General features: G+C 39.6%; 1 protein-coding gene across 2 annotated transcripts in view; it reads left to right on the top strand.

The window, feature by feature from the left end:
- The window catches only part of CFAP91 (cilia and flagella associated protein 91), a 99832-nt gene that overhangs the window by 64575 nt on the left and 17066 nt on the right, over positions 1-18191 (top strand). For both annotated transcript variants that reach the window (XR_014305773.1, XM_082711630.1), the window contains exons 11-16: positions 5253-5369; positions 6756-6827; positions 7987-8133; positions 11624-11845; positions 14639-14787; positions 15558-15649. Coding sequence is in view for 1 of the 2 variants with exons in the window: in XM_082711630.1 (XP_082567756.1) it covers positions 5253-5369; positions 6756-6827; positions 7987-8133; positions 11624-11845; positions 14639-14787; positions 15558-15649 (799 nt within the window). In the remaining variant the exon portion in view is untranslated. The remainder of the gene's footprint in view (positions 1-5252; positions 5370-6755; positions 6828-7986; positions 8134-11623; positions 11846-14638; positions 14788-15557; positions 15650-18191) is intronic.

The following is an 18191-nucleotide window of genomic DNA, read 5'->3' on the forward strand; positions in this document are numbered from 1 at the left end:
AACATTTCTATTTTGGATCAATTAAAAATAAGAAAAAATACTTTATTTTACCTTTATTTATTCTTTCTATGGCACTGTTCCTTTATAGGAATGCAAGTTTATGACCTATGTCATTTTGCTCCTACCTGAAGCAACTGGAGAACTTGGTTTACATTTATTATAAGGAAGGTCTCCTGGCAATAAACTCTCTCAGTTTTTGTTTGTCTCAGGAAGTCTTTATTTCTTCTGTATGATTTTTTTTTTTTTTTAGATAATTCACATACCATTAAATTCACTCTTTTAAAATAAACAATTCAGTTTTTTTTTTTTCTTCTTTACACATTTATTATATAGAAAATATTTCACTTTTCTTTTTTTTTTTTTTTTTTTAAAAAAAAAAAAAAAAAACAATTCAGTTTTTTTTAGTATACATATACACAAGGTTGTTCAACCATCACCATTATTTAATTCCAAAACATTCTCATTATCCCCAAAAGAAACCCATACCCATTGGCAGTCACTCCCAATTGCCTTCTTCTCCCTATCCCCCAGCAACCACTCATATTTCTTTTTATGGATTTGCCTATTCTGAACATTTCATATAAATGAAATCAAACAATGTATGGCCTTTTGTGTCTAGCTTCTTTCACTTAGCACAATGTTTTCAAAGTTCATCCATGTTGTGGTAGGTACCTTATTGCTTTGTATGACTGTACAATATTCCATTATGTGGATATATCACATTTTGTTTACCTGCTCATCAATTGATTCAGTTGATAGAAATTTGAGTAGTTTCTACTTTTTATCTATTATAAACTATGGTGCTTTGCACATATGTGTACAAATTTGTGTGTGGACATAAATTTTTCAGTTCTTTTGGCAATATACCTAGGAATGGAATTCCTGAGTCACCAGGTAACTCTTATACTTCTTGAAGAACTCCCAGAATATTTCAAAAGTGGCTACACTGTTTTACATTCCCACCAAGAATGTATGAGGATTCTGATTTCTCCGTATTTTTGTCCACACTTATTATTGCCCATCTTTTTTATTATAGCCATCCTAGCTCACCCAATGAGATTCCTGCATGGTATCTCATTGTGGTTTAGAATTGCATTTGTCATAATAATTAATGAATTTTAGCACCTTTTTCATGTGCTTTTTGGTCATATGTACATCTTTTTTTTTTTTTTTTTAAGATTTTGTTTATTTATTTGCGAGAGAGAGAGAGACAGCGTAAGAGAGTGAGCAAGCACAAGCTGGGGGAGGGACAGAGGGGAGAGGGAGAAGCAGGCTCTCTGCCAAGCCGGAGCCCGATTCAGGGCTTGATCCCAGGACCTTGGGATCATGACCTGAGCCAAAGGCAAATGCTTAACCCACTGAGCCACTCAGGTACTCCAGGGCATTTGCATATCTTTTTTGGGGAAAAGTCTATTCAGATCCTTTGCTTATTTTTTAATTGGTTGTCTTTTTATTGTTTATAATAGACATTACTTTTAATGTCTATTTACTGTTGAGTTGTAGGAGTTTTGTATATATCCTGAGGACTATTCCCTTGTCAGATGTGATTTGCAGATTTTCCTCCCATTCTGTGGGATGTGTTTTTACTTTGATAGGATCCTTTGAAACAGGTAAGTTTAAAATTGTGATCTTTTCAGTTTTGAATAATTATTTTATTGAGTGAATTCTAGGTTGGCGGGATTTTTTTCCAACACTTCAAAGATTTCACTCTCGCATGGATTTTTTTTTTTTAAGATTTTGTTTATTTATTAGAGAGAGAGTGAGCAAGAGCATGGGCAGGGAGGAGGGACAGGGAGAAGCTGAAGCCGATTCCCACTGAGCAGGGAGCCTGATGCAGGACTCGATGCCAGGACCCCAGAATCATGACCTAGCTGAAGGCAGATGCTTAACCGACTGAGCCACCCAGGCATCCTGCATAGATGTTTTCTGACTAGAATTCCACTGTAATTTTTAATCTTCATTCCTCAGTAACGAAGGTGTGTTTTCTATCTTCTTTCAGACTTCTCTCTTTGTCTTTCTCTAAATGTTATATGCCTGGGGTGTGTGTGTGTGTGTGTGTGTGTGTGTGTGTGTCTGTGTGTGTATGTGTGTGTTAAGGTACATGTCTTGCTTAATGTTTTCTAAGCTTTCCGGATTTCTGGGTTGGTGTTTGTTATTACTTTGGGCAAGTTTCCAGCCATTATTATTTCAAATATTTATTCTGCATTCTCTCTTTCTTCTCCAATTGGCATTCCACTTACACATATTACTCCTTGTGATATTGTCTCACAGTTCTTAAATGTTCTGTTCTGTTTCTTTGTTTTTCCTTGCATTTCAGTTTGGGAAGTTTTTATTGACATATCTTCAAGTTCCTGGAGTCTTTTTTTTTTTTTAATCTTTTTTTAGCTGTGTTGATTCTACCAATGAGCCTATTGGTAGCATTCTCCATTCCTGTTATAGTGTTTTGACTTCTAGTCTTTCCTTTTGATTCTTTGGGTTTCTGTCTCTGCTTACGTTACTTATCTGTTCTTGCTTGTCATCTTCCTTTTCCATTAGAGCCCTTAACATAGTAATCATTGTTATTTTAAATTTTCTGTCTGATAATTCCAACATGTATATCATATCTGACTCTGGTTCTGATGGTTACTTCTCTTTTTAGAGTATTTTTTTTTCCTTGCCTTTGTAATGCCTTTTAATTTTTTTGTTGATAGCCTGACATCTGTTATCAAACAATAGTAACTGAGGTAAATAGACTATAGTGTGGCATTTATATTAATCTGGCTAGATGTTGGGCTGTGTTTAATGTTTGTTATAGCTGATGTCAGAGGATTCACATTCTTCTACAGTCCTTGTTTTTAATCTGTCCTCTTGGCTTTGGGATGAGATGCCATTATATGGTGTCTGTCAGTCTGGAATATTGGTTTGAATTAAAGAGAGTCACTAAATATTAGATTTATGTCCAGATAGTGTATTTACTTGGTCTTATGGTTACATTATTTTGAGAATCCAGTATCAGAAATATAAAGGTATAGGTGGTATAAGGCTTTAAAAAATACTTCATGAGCTATGTCACAGTAACCATAGAGGAGAAATATCTAGAATAGTATAAAATAATTTCCACAGTACAGTATTTTCAGGCTATTCTTGGTAGTAATTTAGGTTAGAATATATTTTTGAAGACTTGTCAAATTACTTATGTCCTAAAGGAAATTAAAGAGTGTACCAATGAATACTTTCTTCTATTTATGAAAATCATGGATTGAACTCAGTTGCCTAATGTATTTGTCTTTTAAGCATGTTAAAATGTATTGTTTGGTAATAACATTTCCTCGATATTCTCATATTCATTCATATTCCCCCTCCCAAGAGCTTTACCTTTCTAGACAATAAGACAGATTGAAGGGATTCTCATATACTTTTATTTGTTGGTTTTATTATACTTTTCATTAGACTTCTTGACCAAACATTTTTCCCTTAACTGTGAAAATGAATTGCCTTTTTTCCAAAATTTAAATTATTTGTTTCTTTTCTCCTATATTTAGAATTTATTTGCTGACTGGGAAAAATATCCACATAGTTCAAAATTCATAAATTATACAAAAGTATTAAATGTAAATCTTCTATCCCTGTCTCCCAGCTATGCAGTTCCTTCTTTGGAGGCCACCAGTGTTTTTTAGTTTCATATCTTCCTGTCCAGAGATATCTTACAAACAAATATATTCATATCTATATAGAGAAATATACACATGTATATATGTGTGTATTTAGAAATATGTAAGAACAAATAAAAATACCTATGAGTATCTTCTTAAATTTTTTTACACAAATAATACATAATACACACTGTCTGTCTGTGCTTTTATTATTTAATATATGTTGGAGATCATCCCATATTGCGTTACATCATTTTTTACAGATTTTTCATCATATAAATGTTCCATGTCTACCCAGTCCCCACTTGATGGATATTTATATTGTCCCAAGTTTTTTGTATATAAAAAAAATACTATATTGAGTGATCTTATTTGCATATAATTTGGTACATGTATGAGCAACATATCTAGAAGAAAATTCCTAGACATGAATTACTGACCCACAATATGCCTGCATTTATAGTTTTGATGGATGCTGATAAATTTTCTTACATAAATGATGTACTAATTGCTGAGTGTGTGAGAGTGCCTGCTTTTCCAGATCCCTACCAACATATTATGAATGATTGGTTTTAAGATGGTTTCTTGTGGTGCTGTTTAAGGCAACGCACTCAAGAGATGCCTGAGCTTAAAATTATTATTTTTTTGACTGCTGCTGCTTTCTGTTGATTCTATATATTAGAGCTCTATATATTAGAGCTGTTGTGTATTTGGTGTCAGTTTCATTTTGTAGAAACTCAGAGGGTTCTGTTAAAACCACAATAATTTCGTGTGGTTTCAAATTTTACTCAACTTGCATATTTTTATTAATTTCAAGTTTTGGCTTAGTGCTTATTTTGTCACTTCTCTCTGTTTTCTGTGGGAAAACTAATATAAAAATCATATGATGAAAAACATTCTAAAATATGATTTTTAAAAGACAGATCAGGTTTTTTGATCCTTTTAAGTTACAAGTATCCCTCTATGGCTGAAAATAGAAACAATGAACAAAACCTTATGTCATATATAATTTGGGGGACTTCTGGTGACTAAAAGTAAAATCAGTAAAAATGTATGTTGAAATCAAAGCACATGCACACACTGTTTCTCAAGAAAACAAGTTCATTTTCAGAAAAACTGAGGTGCAGTCCTTCATGGTCAAAGGAAAGCCCTTTCTTCACTAGGAGACAATTGCCATTTAATGTTCCTCAGTTCCCCCATAACAACAGAACATACCAAATATTTCTGTCATTTGTGGCACAGGGAAATTTTCTATCACTCAGGTACTTACTTGAAATAGCTAATTGGCTCTTATGGAAGAATAGGATTTGGAGGTTTTGCTTGCATACACACCACAAAACCTTTCAAAATCTCAAAAAAAATTTTTTTAATTCCCCAAATCTTTGACTAAAATGGATAAACCTAGAATATGTGCTTGGTTTATTCAGTGTTAGCAGATGTTTAGGAATATCATACCATCCCTTGGGTCAAACAAGCTCCCAGTTTTGGCCCTTCTCAAACTGTCATAGCATAACCATAGTGAAGACTATTTCTGATTGATACTTGATCTGTGGCCTAGATTGAGTAGTGGAAGAAAATACAAAGGTAAGAAATGACGCTAGTTGGTGTGTTTGATTTCAGGCAATACTGGATAAGAAGAATAGAGTTCTTGAACCAAAGAAAGTTTTGCGCTTTCTTCAAAGAAAGGCTCTACCTCAACCTCGGCTTCCAACTCCAACCTTGGAAATGAGTTCCAATGTAAGTTTGAAACTTTATTTGAAATGCTAAATTCAGTATTGCTGTTTGTTTATTCTTATACTTTGGGTTAAAAACAAACCTAACTTAACAGAGTTACCTTTTCAAGATCTGACTTATGGCTTTTCTTCTTATGCTTCAAACATCAGACCATTACGAATAAGCAAAATGAAATCTTCCTAAGAAAAATGGGCATCAGAAGGTAATCCTCATGTGTGTCAAATAAAAAAAGATGAAATGATGATCAGTTACCATAACCACCTTGCCCATGGGAAGGTGGCTATGAGCTGGAGTCAGAAAGGAGGGAAATACCAGCAATGTCACGAGGACAGGCCAGCTTCTGAGGTGGGACTGGCTCCAAGAGTTCACCCTGACCAAGGTCACACTTCACCTTCATAGGTCTCCAAACTTAGTTTGGGCAAGGTACCAGAGTCAGTCAGGATTTAGGACTGACTTGGACTCAGCAGCTTCCGCACCCCCACAAGAAAGTGCTAGAGATGCCACAGTACAGATGTATTGCTTGACAGAAGGATTACTGCCTCCCTTGTAGAGGAGGATATTCTTCTTAGCAGTCCTTTTCCTCAGCCCACTATCTACCAGTATAGGCAGTTCTCACAAGATGCCAGAAGGTCGTTGTGTGTTGTCAGAGGGAGAAACATTGGCAGGAGGTCTCATTAGTGCTTCTGAAGGGTCACCTGTGTGGAGACCCTGCTCCAGTACTCCCACTGACTGCCCGGGATATGCTTCTGGAGTTCCCCTTTCTAGGCTTTGTGCCAGTCACTCCCTGTGGTTCACATTGTCTTTCGCATGTGTTCATGCTGTTGATTTCTGTTGCTTTCTCTTGCATTCAGGGGCACTTTAAGTCAATTTGCAGGCTCTGCTTTCTGCTTTTGGTATATAGTTACCTAAGGTGATTTTTGTAGATGGCTATTCTTGTCCATTGTGTTTTTACCAGCTTTTCTAAATTCTTGAGAGAAGTACCTTACTCTAGACTCCAACATAGACTAGTTGTATTCCTTGTCTACTCATGAACAAACATGAAAAAACTATTACAAAAGGGATGTTATAAGCAATACTTGCTGCTTCAAGAAAGATTTTGCTAGAAAGGAGTATAGGAAAATGAAAATGACTTAATTTGTAGGGATAGAGTGAGTTTTTTGCTTTTGATATGATTTTTTAATGATGTCTTATGATAAAAAATAATTTTAACAATACAGGAAGTAACATTTAAAATACTATATGTTCAATGAGTGTAGGCCTTATTTATTTCTCTTCAAATCCTTCTGGCATCTAGCACAGTCTCTTTTGCTTGATCTAAGTCTTCAAAAAAATATTTGATGCTGACCGCTACTCTTTTCAGCCTGCTTGGTTCTCACTTTGTTCTTTTAGGAAGAAGAAGATATAGAGATGGCTGTGATCTACCTTCAAAAGTTACTCCGGGGAAGAGCCGTTCAGAACATGGTATGTATAGTCCAACCACTGGTCCTGTGCTTCTTCTTTGAGAATAGATTTATAGAAGGTGTATATACTCGGTTCCTTGGGGTGAATTCCCTCTTACACCCTGCTGTCTGATGGAACTGTGTGCTCCTGAATTACCTACCCATTCCCTTCTACTGTCAGAGTTTGTCCAAGTGGGTGGCATAGGGTCAGGGAGAGAAAGGACCTGCCTGCTGTTTGTCACAGTTGTCACCGAGGCAAAGTGAAATTAGTATCTTCCTTAGAATCACTAAATCCAACAATTTTCTTACCTGAATTTCGACTTATTTTATAAAAAGTTTATTTAGTTAAGTAATCTCGACACCCAACATGGAGCTTGAACTCATGACCCCTACCCCCCAAGATCAAGCGTTGCATGCTCTATCAACTGAGCCAGCCAGGTGCTTCTGAATTTTGACTATTAAGGCATCATAGACTAAATGGATTCCCTAATTTTCCACAATGTCACAATTATTTGAGTTTGTATATAGCTAGCACTACCTGAATAATAAATAGCTAAGTAATGCTAACTACAGTTTTGAACCCATACTATAAGCTCACATTATATATTCTTTGCTTTACATTTATCATCTCAGTTTTTTCTATCAGTTACCCCATTTTATAGGCAAGTGTTGTGAGTCTGAGATTATATTAACTACTAGCAAATTCAACTCTGGTCTTCCTGACTGTAAAGCCTTCACCACATTATTTGTGCAAGCACACTTCAATTTTAAAACGGACTGATACAAAGCACCAACAAAAAGATCTCTTGGAAAAGAAAGCATGGCTATGAAAAAGAGCATCCTCAGGCATCTTTGGGAAGGAGAACAGAAAATGAAGGGGAGGGTCTGGTTTCTTAATATGACACTATAGAAACCACTTTATCTTTGAGAGGTATTTTGAGAAACTGAGTAAACAACTGCTAAGTAAGCTCTTATTCGACCTGAGCAGCTGGAGGTGTAGAAAAGAATGCAGAGCTCTAAGCCCTGTGGAACACCCCTGCTCTGCGAAGGCAGAACCGAACCCACCGTTCACCAGTCCCTCACCAGTCACTGCAGGAGCCTTAGGGTCCCGCACAGGGGATGCTAACTTACAAGTCTCTTTTTTTATTTGATTTGATTTGATTTGATTTGATTTGATACAGATGTTTGAAGGGAAGGAAAAGCGGCTGGAGTTGATCCAGGAGCTGCGTACCAGCCACGCACTACAAGAGGACGACAGGCTGCTGAAGAAAGCCGAGAAGCAAGTGACGCTGGCCTTGCAGCGGCAGAGGAACTTGCATGAGCACAAGGTTCTTTCCTTTTCTTTCTTGTTATGTCATTTCCCCAGATTTTTATTATTGAGCCGGTGGCGTTACCACAACAGTAAATGAAATGACAAAAAAGAACCACCCCAACCCCATCACTCTATCATAGTTGTGTTTTAAATAACAGCCTGCAGCAGCAGTCCAGAATTGGAATGGGATGTGCCCTTGCTGAACTGGATGTGGTCTTATTTTATTTGCAAAAGAAAAAAAAAAAAACCACCACATTTTAAAAAGGCTCTCCCTTCCAATTTTCTTAAATATTTGGTTATTGTACTCAGTAGAATGGGGGCTCAACAGAATGAAAAGTAGTAAAGGCAGAAAAAAAAAAGACATAAGATTTATTTATTTATTTAAAGATTTTTTATTTATTTATTTGACAGAGAGAAATCACAAGCAGATGGAGAGGCAGGCAGAGAGAGAGAGAGGGAAGCAGGCTCCCTGCTGAACAGAGAGCCCGATGCGGGACTCGATCCCAGGACCCTGAGATCATGACCTGAGCCGAAGGCAGCGGCTTAACCCACTGAGCCACCCAGGCGCCCCCAGACATAAGATTTATTATAAAAAGCAGCACTTGTTTATGAGTTTTGGAGCTGTTCATAGTGTATGTTGGTTAAACCACATCTAAAATATGTTGTTATCTCATGGTATTTGGTATCCTGTGATTTTCATCAGTGTCACCTGCCCGATGCGGAACTCGATCCCAGAACCCTGAGATCATGACCTGAGCCGAAGGCAGCGGCTTAACCCACTGAGCCACCCAGGCGCCCCCAGACATAAGATTTATTATAAAAAGCAGCACTTGTTTATGAGTTTTGGAGCTGTTCATAGTGTATGCTGATTAAACCACATCTAAAATATGTTGTTATCTCATGGTATTTGGTATCCTGTGATTTTCATCAGTGTCACCTGACAACAGCTGCTAATTGCAGCTCTTCCCCAAAAGTTGTAAATGTTTTCCTATGGCATTTGTCCATGTATACAGTTTTCAATATTTCTGACTACAGAATAGACATACTTTTACTATCTCTCCCACTTATCTCTAAATCAGCGTGAAAAAGAAACCGTTTGCAGAGTCTTGTGTTATAAGAAAGCTAATAGTGGAGTTAATATGACCCACCCTTAGTAGTGTACACAACACTTGTGCCATGTGGGACTGGGCATAAATGGTAGGCAGCTTGAGAATGAATGTGTTACGTCTTTCCCATGACACCAGGCTTGTAGATACTCTCTGAGTTTGGGGTTGATGGTGTAGAGAAGGGAGGAAGAAAGCCACAGACTGTGAGACCCAACAGAGGGACAGAGAAAGAAGAATGGAATGTGGACACGAGAGTTTCTGAATCTGGAGGTCTCAGAGCCCTCAAAATGACAGAGACAAGGCTGCACTACTGTTCCGATGGGAACAGAATGGCCTAGAAATACCAGGACCCAAGAACTGGATGGAAAAATGCCCTCCTTGGCCCTTCAGAGTTTCTGATTATAGACTTCAGCAGGTGCACCTAAGCCGCCCAGACTTTATTTTTTTTCTTTTTCTTTTTTTTTTTTTTTTTGATTTTATTTATTTATTTGACAGACAGAGATCACAAGCAAGCAGAGAGGCAGGCAGAGAGAGAGGAGGAAGCAGTCTCCCCACTGAGCAGAGAGCCCGATGTGGGGCTCAATCCCAGGACCCTGAGATTATGACCTGAGCCGAAGGCAGGGGCTTTAACCCACTGAGCCACCCAGGCACCCCCAGCCCAGGCTGTTTAACTCATGTGTCCCAGTTCATAGGTAAACACTTGACTGATACCATCTCAGCTAAGAGCTGAATGAGTCGTTAACAGAAAGAGCTGTCCCCTAACAAAGGACTTGCCCTGCTTACCTTCTGCTGTACCTAGATACACCACTGATATGCAGGAGTCTGAGGGAAGGGGCAGCTCACATCTACCTCCAGCTGATCCTCTCCTATTCTCCTCTTGTATTTTCTTCGGGGCATAGTACAGAAAATGCACAATTCCCAATTATGTAATGCATTGCGTGATATGATCACAGCAAAATCACCTTCCTAAAGATTTTTACTTAATTTTCAAATTAGATTGTACTACCTTAGCATACTCAAATTTCCTGCTGAAGGAGAAGGCTGGACACGAACAGGTAGCCACTTGGGATTTTAAAGGTTGCATCTGCCCCATAACGGAGGGAGCTTGTGATCCTGAGACAAGGAGAGAATCTGTTTGTGGTCTCTGGGCTGAATGACCACTGTTGATAAATGTAAGGAGCAGTAAGGCACTCTTAGTACGGCCCTTTCTTTCCACCTCCTCCTGTCATATAAGTAAAGCTGAACTTTGTGGTTAGAAAGTATGTGCGGGCTGGGTGGAGGTGAGGGAGGGTGCTGGCGCTTGAATGGCAGTCTCCCACAGCCTCATCCTCTTTGAGACCTATGTGGGTTTCCTCCCTTCAGAGACAAACCAGAGAAGAGCACAGCACAGAAGAACTGTCAAGACTGAGGGAGTGTATGACTGGGAGATGAGCCCTTTCCCTTAAACTGGAGGATAGGAAAAGGAACGGGATGAAGTTGCAAAGGATTCAATCTTCCTAAACACTTTCATTCTCTCTATCAAAGCCAGGACAGACAGATCCATAAATAGATACTGTGGCTTATTCCTGCCAGAGAACTCCAGGCCCCAGCTTTACCTCAATGATTACATAGACCTGTAGGCTTTTTCTTGCTCTGTTTCAAAGATAGTTCTTAATGACTTTGAAGTTATTTAAAAGAATATGGTACCACAGTTTCTACTTTCATGTTATTCAAGACCTTAGAATCCCCCAAACTTGTGTCAAAGGACCAAGCGTTAAAAAATTAAAAGGTATCATGAGTGAATTTCTAGAAGGTTCTATTTTATTGAACTCCAAAAATTTTTTTTTAAAAAACCTTGACATTTCCCTTCATATCTGGGAAGATAGAAGTACTTTTCCTTCTGGAAAAAATGAAAAAAAAAATTTTATGTGGGTATTAACTAATGTTTTGCTAAATCCCCCTCATAATTTGAGGACTGTAATCTGTCAGTGACTGACTAAGCAATCCACTTTCTCATGTCTCAGTTTGATTATAAGTTTTCTTAGTAAGAATCCTTGGGGCCGGGCTGCCTGGGTAGCTCAGTGGATTAAGCCTTTGCCTTTAGCTCAGGTCATGATTTCGGGGTACTGGGATCGAGTCCAGCATCGGACTCTCTGCTCAGCAGGGAGCCTGCTTCCCTTTCTCTCTCTGCCTGCCTCTGCCTACTTGTGACCTCTCTCTGTGTCAAATAAATAAATAAATATTTAAAAAGAAAAGAATCGTTGGGGTGATGCCAACCTAGTGATAATACTCCTAATAAACACTAAGTGTATTCTGAAAATGAAGGGACTGTCAGGAGTTCTGGGTAATCCAGCCTCCCTCCATACACATTCGCATGCTTAGTAGAATTTGTATCCTTAAAATTTTACTATTGTTTTTAAGGTCTCACTGGTCGAAAACCATTTGGCTGGACTGGAAGGAAGGGCGCTGGCAGACATGTTTGACTTCCTGTCCAAAGAGCTGGTGAGACTACAGGAAGAGCGGAGGATCCATGCTTTTGCCATGCTGGCCGAGCGGCAGCGGAGGATGCGAGAAGCTGAAGAGAGTGGTCGGCGCCAAGTCGAGCAAAGGCGCCTGAGGGAGGAGGACCAGATATTTAAGGAGGCAAGTGGGGGGCGCAGCTGGATGGCTGAGGAGCCGAATCAAACCAGAGGATACTCATGATACGAAATGGCACTTGTTTTTTGTTTCTCATTGTGTTCTACAAATATGTATTATGTTCCTATGATGTGCTAGGCACTGTGAGATACTTTGGAGGGAAGAAACCAGACTTGGTCCCCTTTCTCCTGGAGCTTAAGTACTATGTAACATGCAAATATGTGTAGGATGAGAAAATATAGTACGTTTCATGAAGCAAACAGATGGGGCCCAGTGGCACATTTTAAACAGGTTACTCTTTTTGCTGTGTGGAGAACAGGTTGGAAGGAGTGCAGAGTGGAAACCAGGAGATCAGGAAGGAGGCCGTGGAAGTAGTTAAAGCCAGTGAGAAACAGGAAGAAGTCAAAGAAACTGTCCGGTTTCTGGCCTAATCAACTGGAAGATGATAGTACCGTTTTTTGATGTAGGAAAGCGGAGCATGGAATTAATTTAAGGGCAGGGGTAGAATCAGGAATTTGATTTTTATTAGGCTTGAGACATTCTAGTGGAGGTGGCATTTCAGTGGTGGATAGCTAAGATGGAATTTAGAAGAGAGGTTTTGGCTAAAGATATAAACTAGAGCACCAGGTTGGTAATTTAGAATTCTGACCAAGACCTAATGAGTGTGAAATTCCAAAGTGAACAAGATGTAAATTCAGAGGAAGTCCAAGGAGCTAATAATATCTCAAAGCACTCACCCTCATCAAGAATATAAAAGCTCAAGTGTTAAAATTGAAGGGGATTTATGAAGAAGATTCCTTTAGAGAGAACTGTGCTGTGACTACCCGTTACACCTCCTACCCCACTCCCACCCCCCAACACACACCAAAACACACCCAGAGGTTGATTTCTTTTACTGCAGTCATTGGCTAGCTTGATACATACTCTTTCAGTTAGGGCGTCTGACGCCCTGGGCATGGAGAAGAGGGAAGCTGGGCCAGCTGGCTGCCCAGGGATAGAAGAGGCTCTATGGGTGGCTAGCATACCCAGAATATGTCAAGGCAAAGGCTGTGTGAGAGTTTCCCCTGGTCCAAATGTGGGCCACATGGGAAAGAGAGATAGAACCCACCTGGATCTTAAACTTTTCCAAGAGGGCTGTCTGAATTGTATGTGTGGATACTCAGTTCAAAAAAAAAAAAAAAAAGGGCGTCCATTTGAGATCTTCTTACTTGATTTGAGATTTTCAGGATTTACCCAATTCTTTCCTTTTTTTTTTTTTTTTTTAAGGATTTATTTATTTGACAGAGACACAGCAAGAGAGGGAACACAAGCAGAGGAAGTGGGAGAGGGAGAAGGCAGGCTTCCCATCAAGCAGGGAGCCCGATGCTGGGCTTGTTCCCAGGACCCTGGGATCATGACCTAAGCTGAAAGCAGACACTTAATGACTGAGCCACCCAGGCGCCCCGATTTACCCAATTCTTACGGAATTAGGATTGATTCTTGAATAGTATTTGTTTTGTGTGTGTGCTTCAAGTTTTTTTTTTTTTTTTTAAGCCAAAGAGATTGCTCTCCCTCTATACAGCGTAAGAATTTTTGAGTTACATATTGTCATGTTCAGCCTTTTAACTGGGGTGGCAGATCATCTACAATGTGTAACAGCCTATAATCCATATTCTAGCTATTTATGTTTGCATACTTAGGGAGGAAAACTGTAAAGAAAAGAGAATGTTTACCATAAAGTCATGACAGTGGGAAGGGTCTGTGGTCAAGAAAAACCCATAGCGGACTTCTAGAATTCTAGCAGTGGCTACATGGGTACTGGCTTTACCCTAATTCAGTGCACAGGACATCTGTCACTGTGCATTTTTTAAAATGTGTGTTCTACTTCACAATTTCAGAAAGCTTAAAAAAGCAACAGTCCAGGGTATGATAGTTCAAAAATTCATCAGAGACTCAGGATCCTTCTAGCTTTCTACTTTTTTGTCCTTAAGGCATGGCCCTCATGGCAGTTTAAGATGACTTCTGGTGCTCCAGGATTATGTCCCCATGATGTGAGACGTGAAAAGAGAAAAACAAAAAAGCTAGGTTACTCCCTTTAAGAATCTTTCCTAGGGGGACCTGGGTGGCTCAGTTAAGTGTCCGATTCTCGATTCTACTCAGGTCACGATCTCAGGGTACCGAGAATGAGTCCTGCCTCAGGCTACACACTGGGTCGAGCCTGCTTAAGATTCTCTCTCTCCCTGACTTGGTTGTGTTCTCTCTCTCTCTCTTAAAAAAAAAAAAAAAAAAAAAAAGAATCCTTTTAAGAAAGTACACGGATGACTTCTGCGTATATTCCCTCAACCAGAACTATGGTTACTAGGAAATGTAGTCTTTAGACACCTGTTGACACAACTAAAACTCAGGGGCTCTGTTATATAAGAGAAAGGAAAGAAAGGACATTGGGAAATAAACTCTTAATCTCTGCTACAGTTGGGTAGTTTGACCAAGTCACATCACTGGAAAGAACAAAGCCAGGATCCAAAACAGGGTTATTGACTGAGGCCCATGGTCCTTCTGCAGTGTTGTATTGCCCACCCTAAGTAAGCCTCATAAAGTGGGCTAGATGGATAGGGCCTGCCCGGACTGGGTGGGTAGGTGGGCTTGCTTGAAACAGACTGACCAGACGGGGGAAAAAAGGAATGATCAATGAGGGAACTATTGACTTAAAGAACGAAATAGATGTGCTTAAAAGACATTAGCCAATGTTTGTTCATTTTTTGGGTCTTGTTTACAGTAGTATTCCTAGTCTTAGTAAGGAGGTATTTTTATTTTTTGCAGGTAATTAAAGTTCACCAAAGTACTGTAACTTCCTATCTGGAAGACATAATACTGAACACTGAAGAGAACACTGCAGAAGAACAAGCCAGGGCAGAAATTGAGAAGATGGCTAAGGAAATCAATGACATTGCTTATGAAATGGAGAGCCGGTTTGTACCAAGACACCAGAGGGCAGGATGGGCAGTCCATTTACTGTTACCGATATGTATTTTTCAAGAGCTTAAGATTTTACCTTTAAGGAGAAACAAGTTTATATCTCCCGCTTCAGTGTCCATTGTTTTTTTGTTTTTAAAGATTTTATTTATTTATTTGACAGAGAGAGAGATCACAAGTAGGCAGAGAGTCAGGCAGGGAGGGGGGGGAAGCAGCTCCCCGCCGAGCAAAAAGCCCGATGTGGGGCTCTATCCCAGGACCCTGAGATCATGACCTGAGCTGAAGGGGCGGCTTAATCCACTGAGCCACCCAGGTGCCCCATTGTCCATTGTTTTAATTGCATAATTCCTTAGAAGTCAATGTGCCTAAACCTTTGTATGGCAGGAGCACGGGGAGTCAGATTTTCAGTGATCCTCTGCAGTCTGGATCACTAACATGTACTTTTACAATACCACAAAGCATGAAAGCAATGTGAATAAGTATGTGCAGTATGACTTCACCCCAAAGGTTTTGGCTTCTTGTATAAGTTATATTTCTAACATTTCTTTCCTGGCAGGCAGGTTAACTAAAGGACAGGATCAAACCTGAATTTGCATGAAATCAACCAAGCCCTCTGGCAGAATAATATTTCAGACAACTTAATCAAGGAAAAGGCAGTGGTGGGATTTGAGCAGTGGAGTCCTTCGCATAAGGAGAACTTAAGTAGAAATCAGAAGCTCAAGTGAGGCAACAAAGGAAATAGTTTAATTTGTTTTTTATTTTTTAGTCGAACTCAGCTTCAGTCAGAGGAGATTGTTGCTGAGTTGGTTTATAGTTTCCTGATCCCAGAAGTGCAAAAGGACTATGTCAAAGAAAAAGGTAAGCCAATGTAATGCTTCACTTTGTGATTTCCTTTAAAAGATATAAATTATTTTCAATATCCCTGAGATTTAAAATTGAGCAGAAGTATAAAGAAATTTCTGAAGGAGAATCACTGAGTTTTTATTTCAGAGCTTGTCAAGTTCTCTTCATGCTCTCTGATTCCAGAGTACAATCAGTCTAGTATAGATGTAATGCAGTTCTAGTAAGTGTGACGGAGTATCACAAGCAAAACCTTCTTTAAGAATTTGGTAAAAAAAAAAAAAAAAAAAGAATTTGGTTTAAGGCAAATGTTCACAATATGCAGGATTTTCAGAGTGCGCTAGCCTTTTGGAGGTGGAACACATACAGGGTGGGTGTTGGAAAGCTGAGATGCTTAAAGGGTTTAAATCTATTCTGCTGCTCTGCCTGTGCCCCAGATAACTTAGTTTCTGCCAGGACTGTATCTAAGTATAAATATCTTCATTTGTCAAAAGTGGCATGTCTTGAAGATGGATGCTTTTAGTTAATAGAGAAAGAAAAATATTGTCTTAAAAAATGTTCTTGGGGCACCTGGGTGACTCAGTCAGTAAAGCATCTGATTCTTGATTTTGGCTCAGGTCATGATCTCAGGGTCTTGGGATCAAGCCCCACATCTGGCTCCATGCTCCACGTGGAGTCTGCTTGAGATTTTCCCTCTCCCTCTGCCTAACCCCCCAGTCCCCACAGAATACTTCTTTGGAGCTTTCAGCCTATTGGTGATAGGTTAGCAGAGACAAAGGGGTGCAACCAGAAGCAAGAAGTGAAATAACTTCCAAGGAAGATGGCCAAGTAGGAAGATCCTAAGCTGACCTTGTCCCACAGTTACACATAGATGACACACATATCAGTGTAAGCAACCCAGAAAACAATCTGAAAACTGACAGAACACACTCTCAACATCTAAACGTAGAGAAGAGATCACATCAAAAATGGTAGGAAGTGCATAGACAGGTCAGAAATCAAACTGACCCATGATGCTGTCCATAGAAGGGACACTGCAAGCATAGAGAAAGGAAAACAGCAGATCCTACACGAGACACCACCCCAGGCAAGGGCCACCTGCACAGGGAAGATGAATCCCTATAACATCTGGTTTTGAAAACCACAGGGGCTTAACTTCACAAGTTTTACAATCAGCAGGGCTCAACATCTGGTACTTTGTAACAGTGGCTTGGCTCTAGAGAGCCAGAAGGCAATAGGAAGCAGTCCCCATCCTTAAAGAGACAGCATAACAAACAGCTCTACTAGGATACAGCATGGAAGCAGCAGTTTAAGTCTATGAGAAGACTTACTAATCACAGAACATGTGCTGGAGGGGCAGGGATCTTTAAGAAACTTCTCCAAAACCAAAAGTGCTGTCAGGAGCCATTTATCTCCCTCAACCCCAGCCTAGATAAATGGATACCTACAAGGACCAGCAAAGTGCATACTCTACTTAGCTTGCTAACAATATACTCCATTCCCAGGTTCTTCTGGGAATCCCAAGCACTCCACTAGGCAGGAGTTCCACTAAAGCTGTGTCACAAACCTGGCATCATGCAAGCAGCTCAATGGACCAGCACCACTCCAAAGTGACTCCTGCCCCAGGGAGAGAGGAAGATAACCACACACACATCAGTCAGATGTGAATCCAGCAAATGGCAGACATTTGGTCTGACTGCGTGCCTCACCCACCAGTGAAAGCCTCCCAGGGGTCAACACAGAAAGAATGCCCTATAGTTCAGTGTGACCATAGCTCTGGCGAACATAGGGCTGACCCAAATCAAGCCCATGGTGAACCCCAGACATCATAGGGACCAAACCCTGCCTACAACAAGCAGAGAGCCTTTGAAGATGACTAGACTGAAGGCAAAAACAACTCAGTCACAACAGTAGGGCATACACAACATGCATAGGAGACATCCCTGAAATTCCAGAATCTGGTGAACACGGGAAAGTTTAATGCAGGGCACTATAGGACCACCACTTTATATGTCCACGACTTTCAAGAGGAGATGTAGCTGACTTTCATAACACATAGAAACAGACACAGAAAAAGGAGGAGACAGAGGAATATGTCCCAAATGAAAGGACAGGACAAAATCATGAGAAAGCTAAATGAAATGGAGATAAGCAATATGCTTAATAGGGAATTTAAAGTAATGGTCATAAACATATTCATTGGAATGGAGAAAAGAGTGAAGGACTCAGATACACAACAAAGAGAGAAAACGCAAAAATACTGGAGGGAAAAAAATAGTACATGAGAGGAAGCATAACACATCAGTGATTTGGAGGATAGAGTAATGGAAAGTAATCAAGCTGAAAGGTAAAAAAGAATAATAAAAATGAAAATAAATTAAGGAAACTCAACCACACCATCAAGTGTAATAACACTTGCATTGTAGAGATTCAAGAAAGAGAGGACAGAGAAAAGGGTAGGGAGAGAAAATTTTATTTGAAGAAATAATAGCTGAAAATTTCCTAAATCTGGAGAGGGAAACAGAAATCTAGATTCAGGAGGCACAAATCACCTCCAACA

The sequence above is a fragment of the Mustela nivalis genome (assembly GCF_964662115.1).
Source record: "Mustela nivalis genome assembly, chromosome: 1".
NCBI lineage: Eukaryota > Metazoa > Chordata > Mammalia > Carnivora > Mustelidae > Mustela > Mustela nivalis.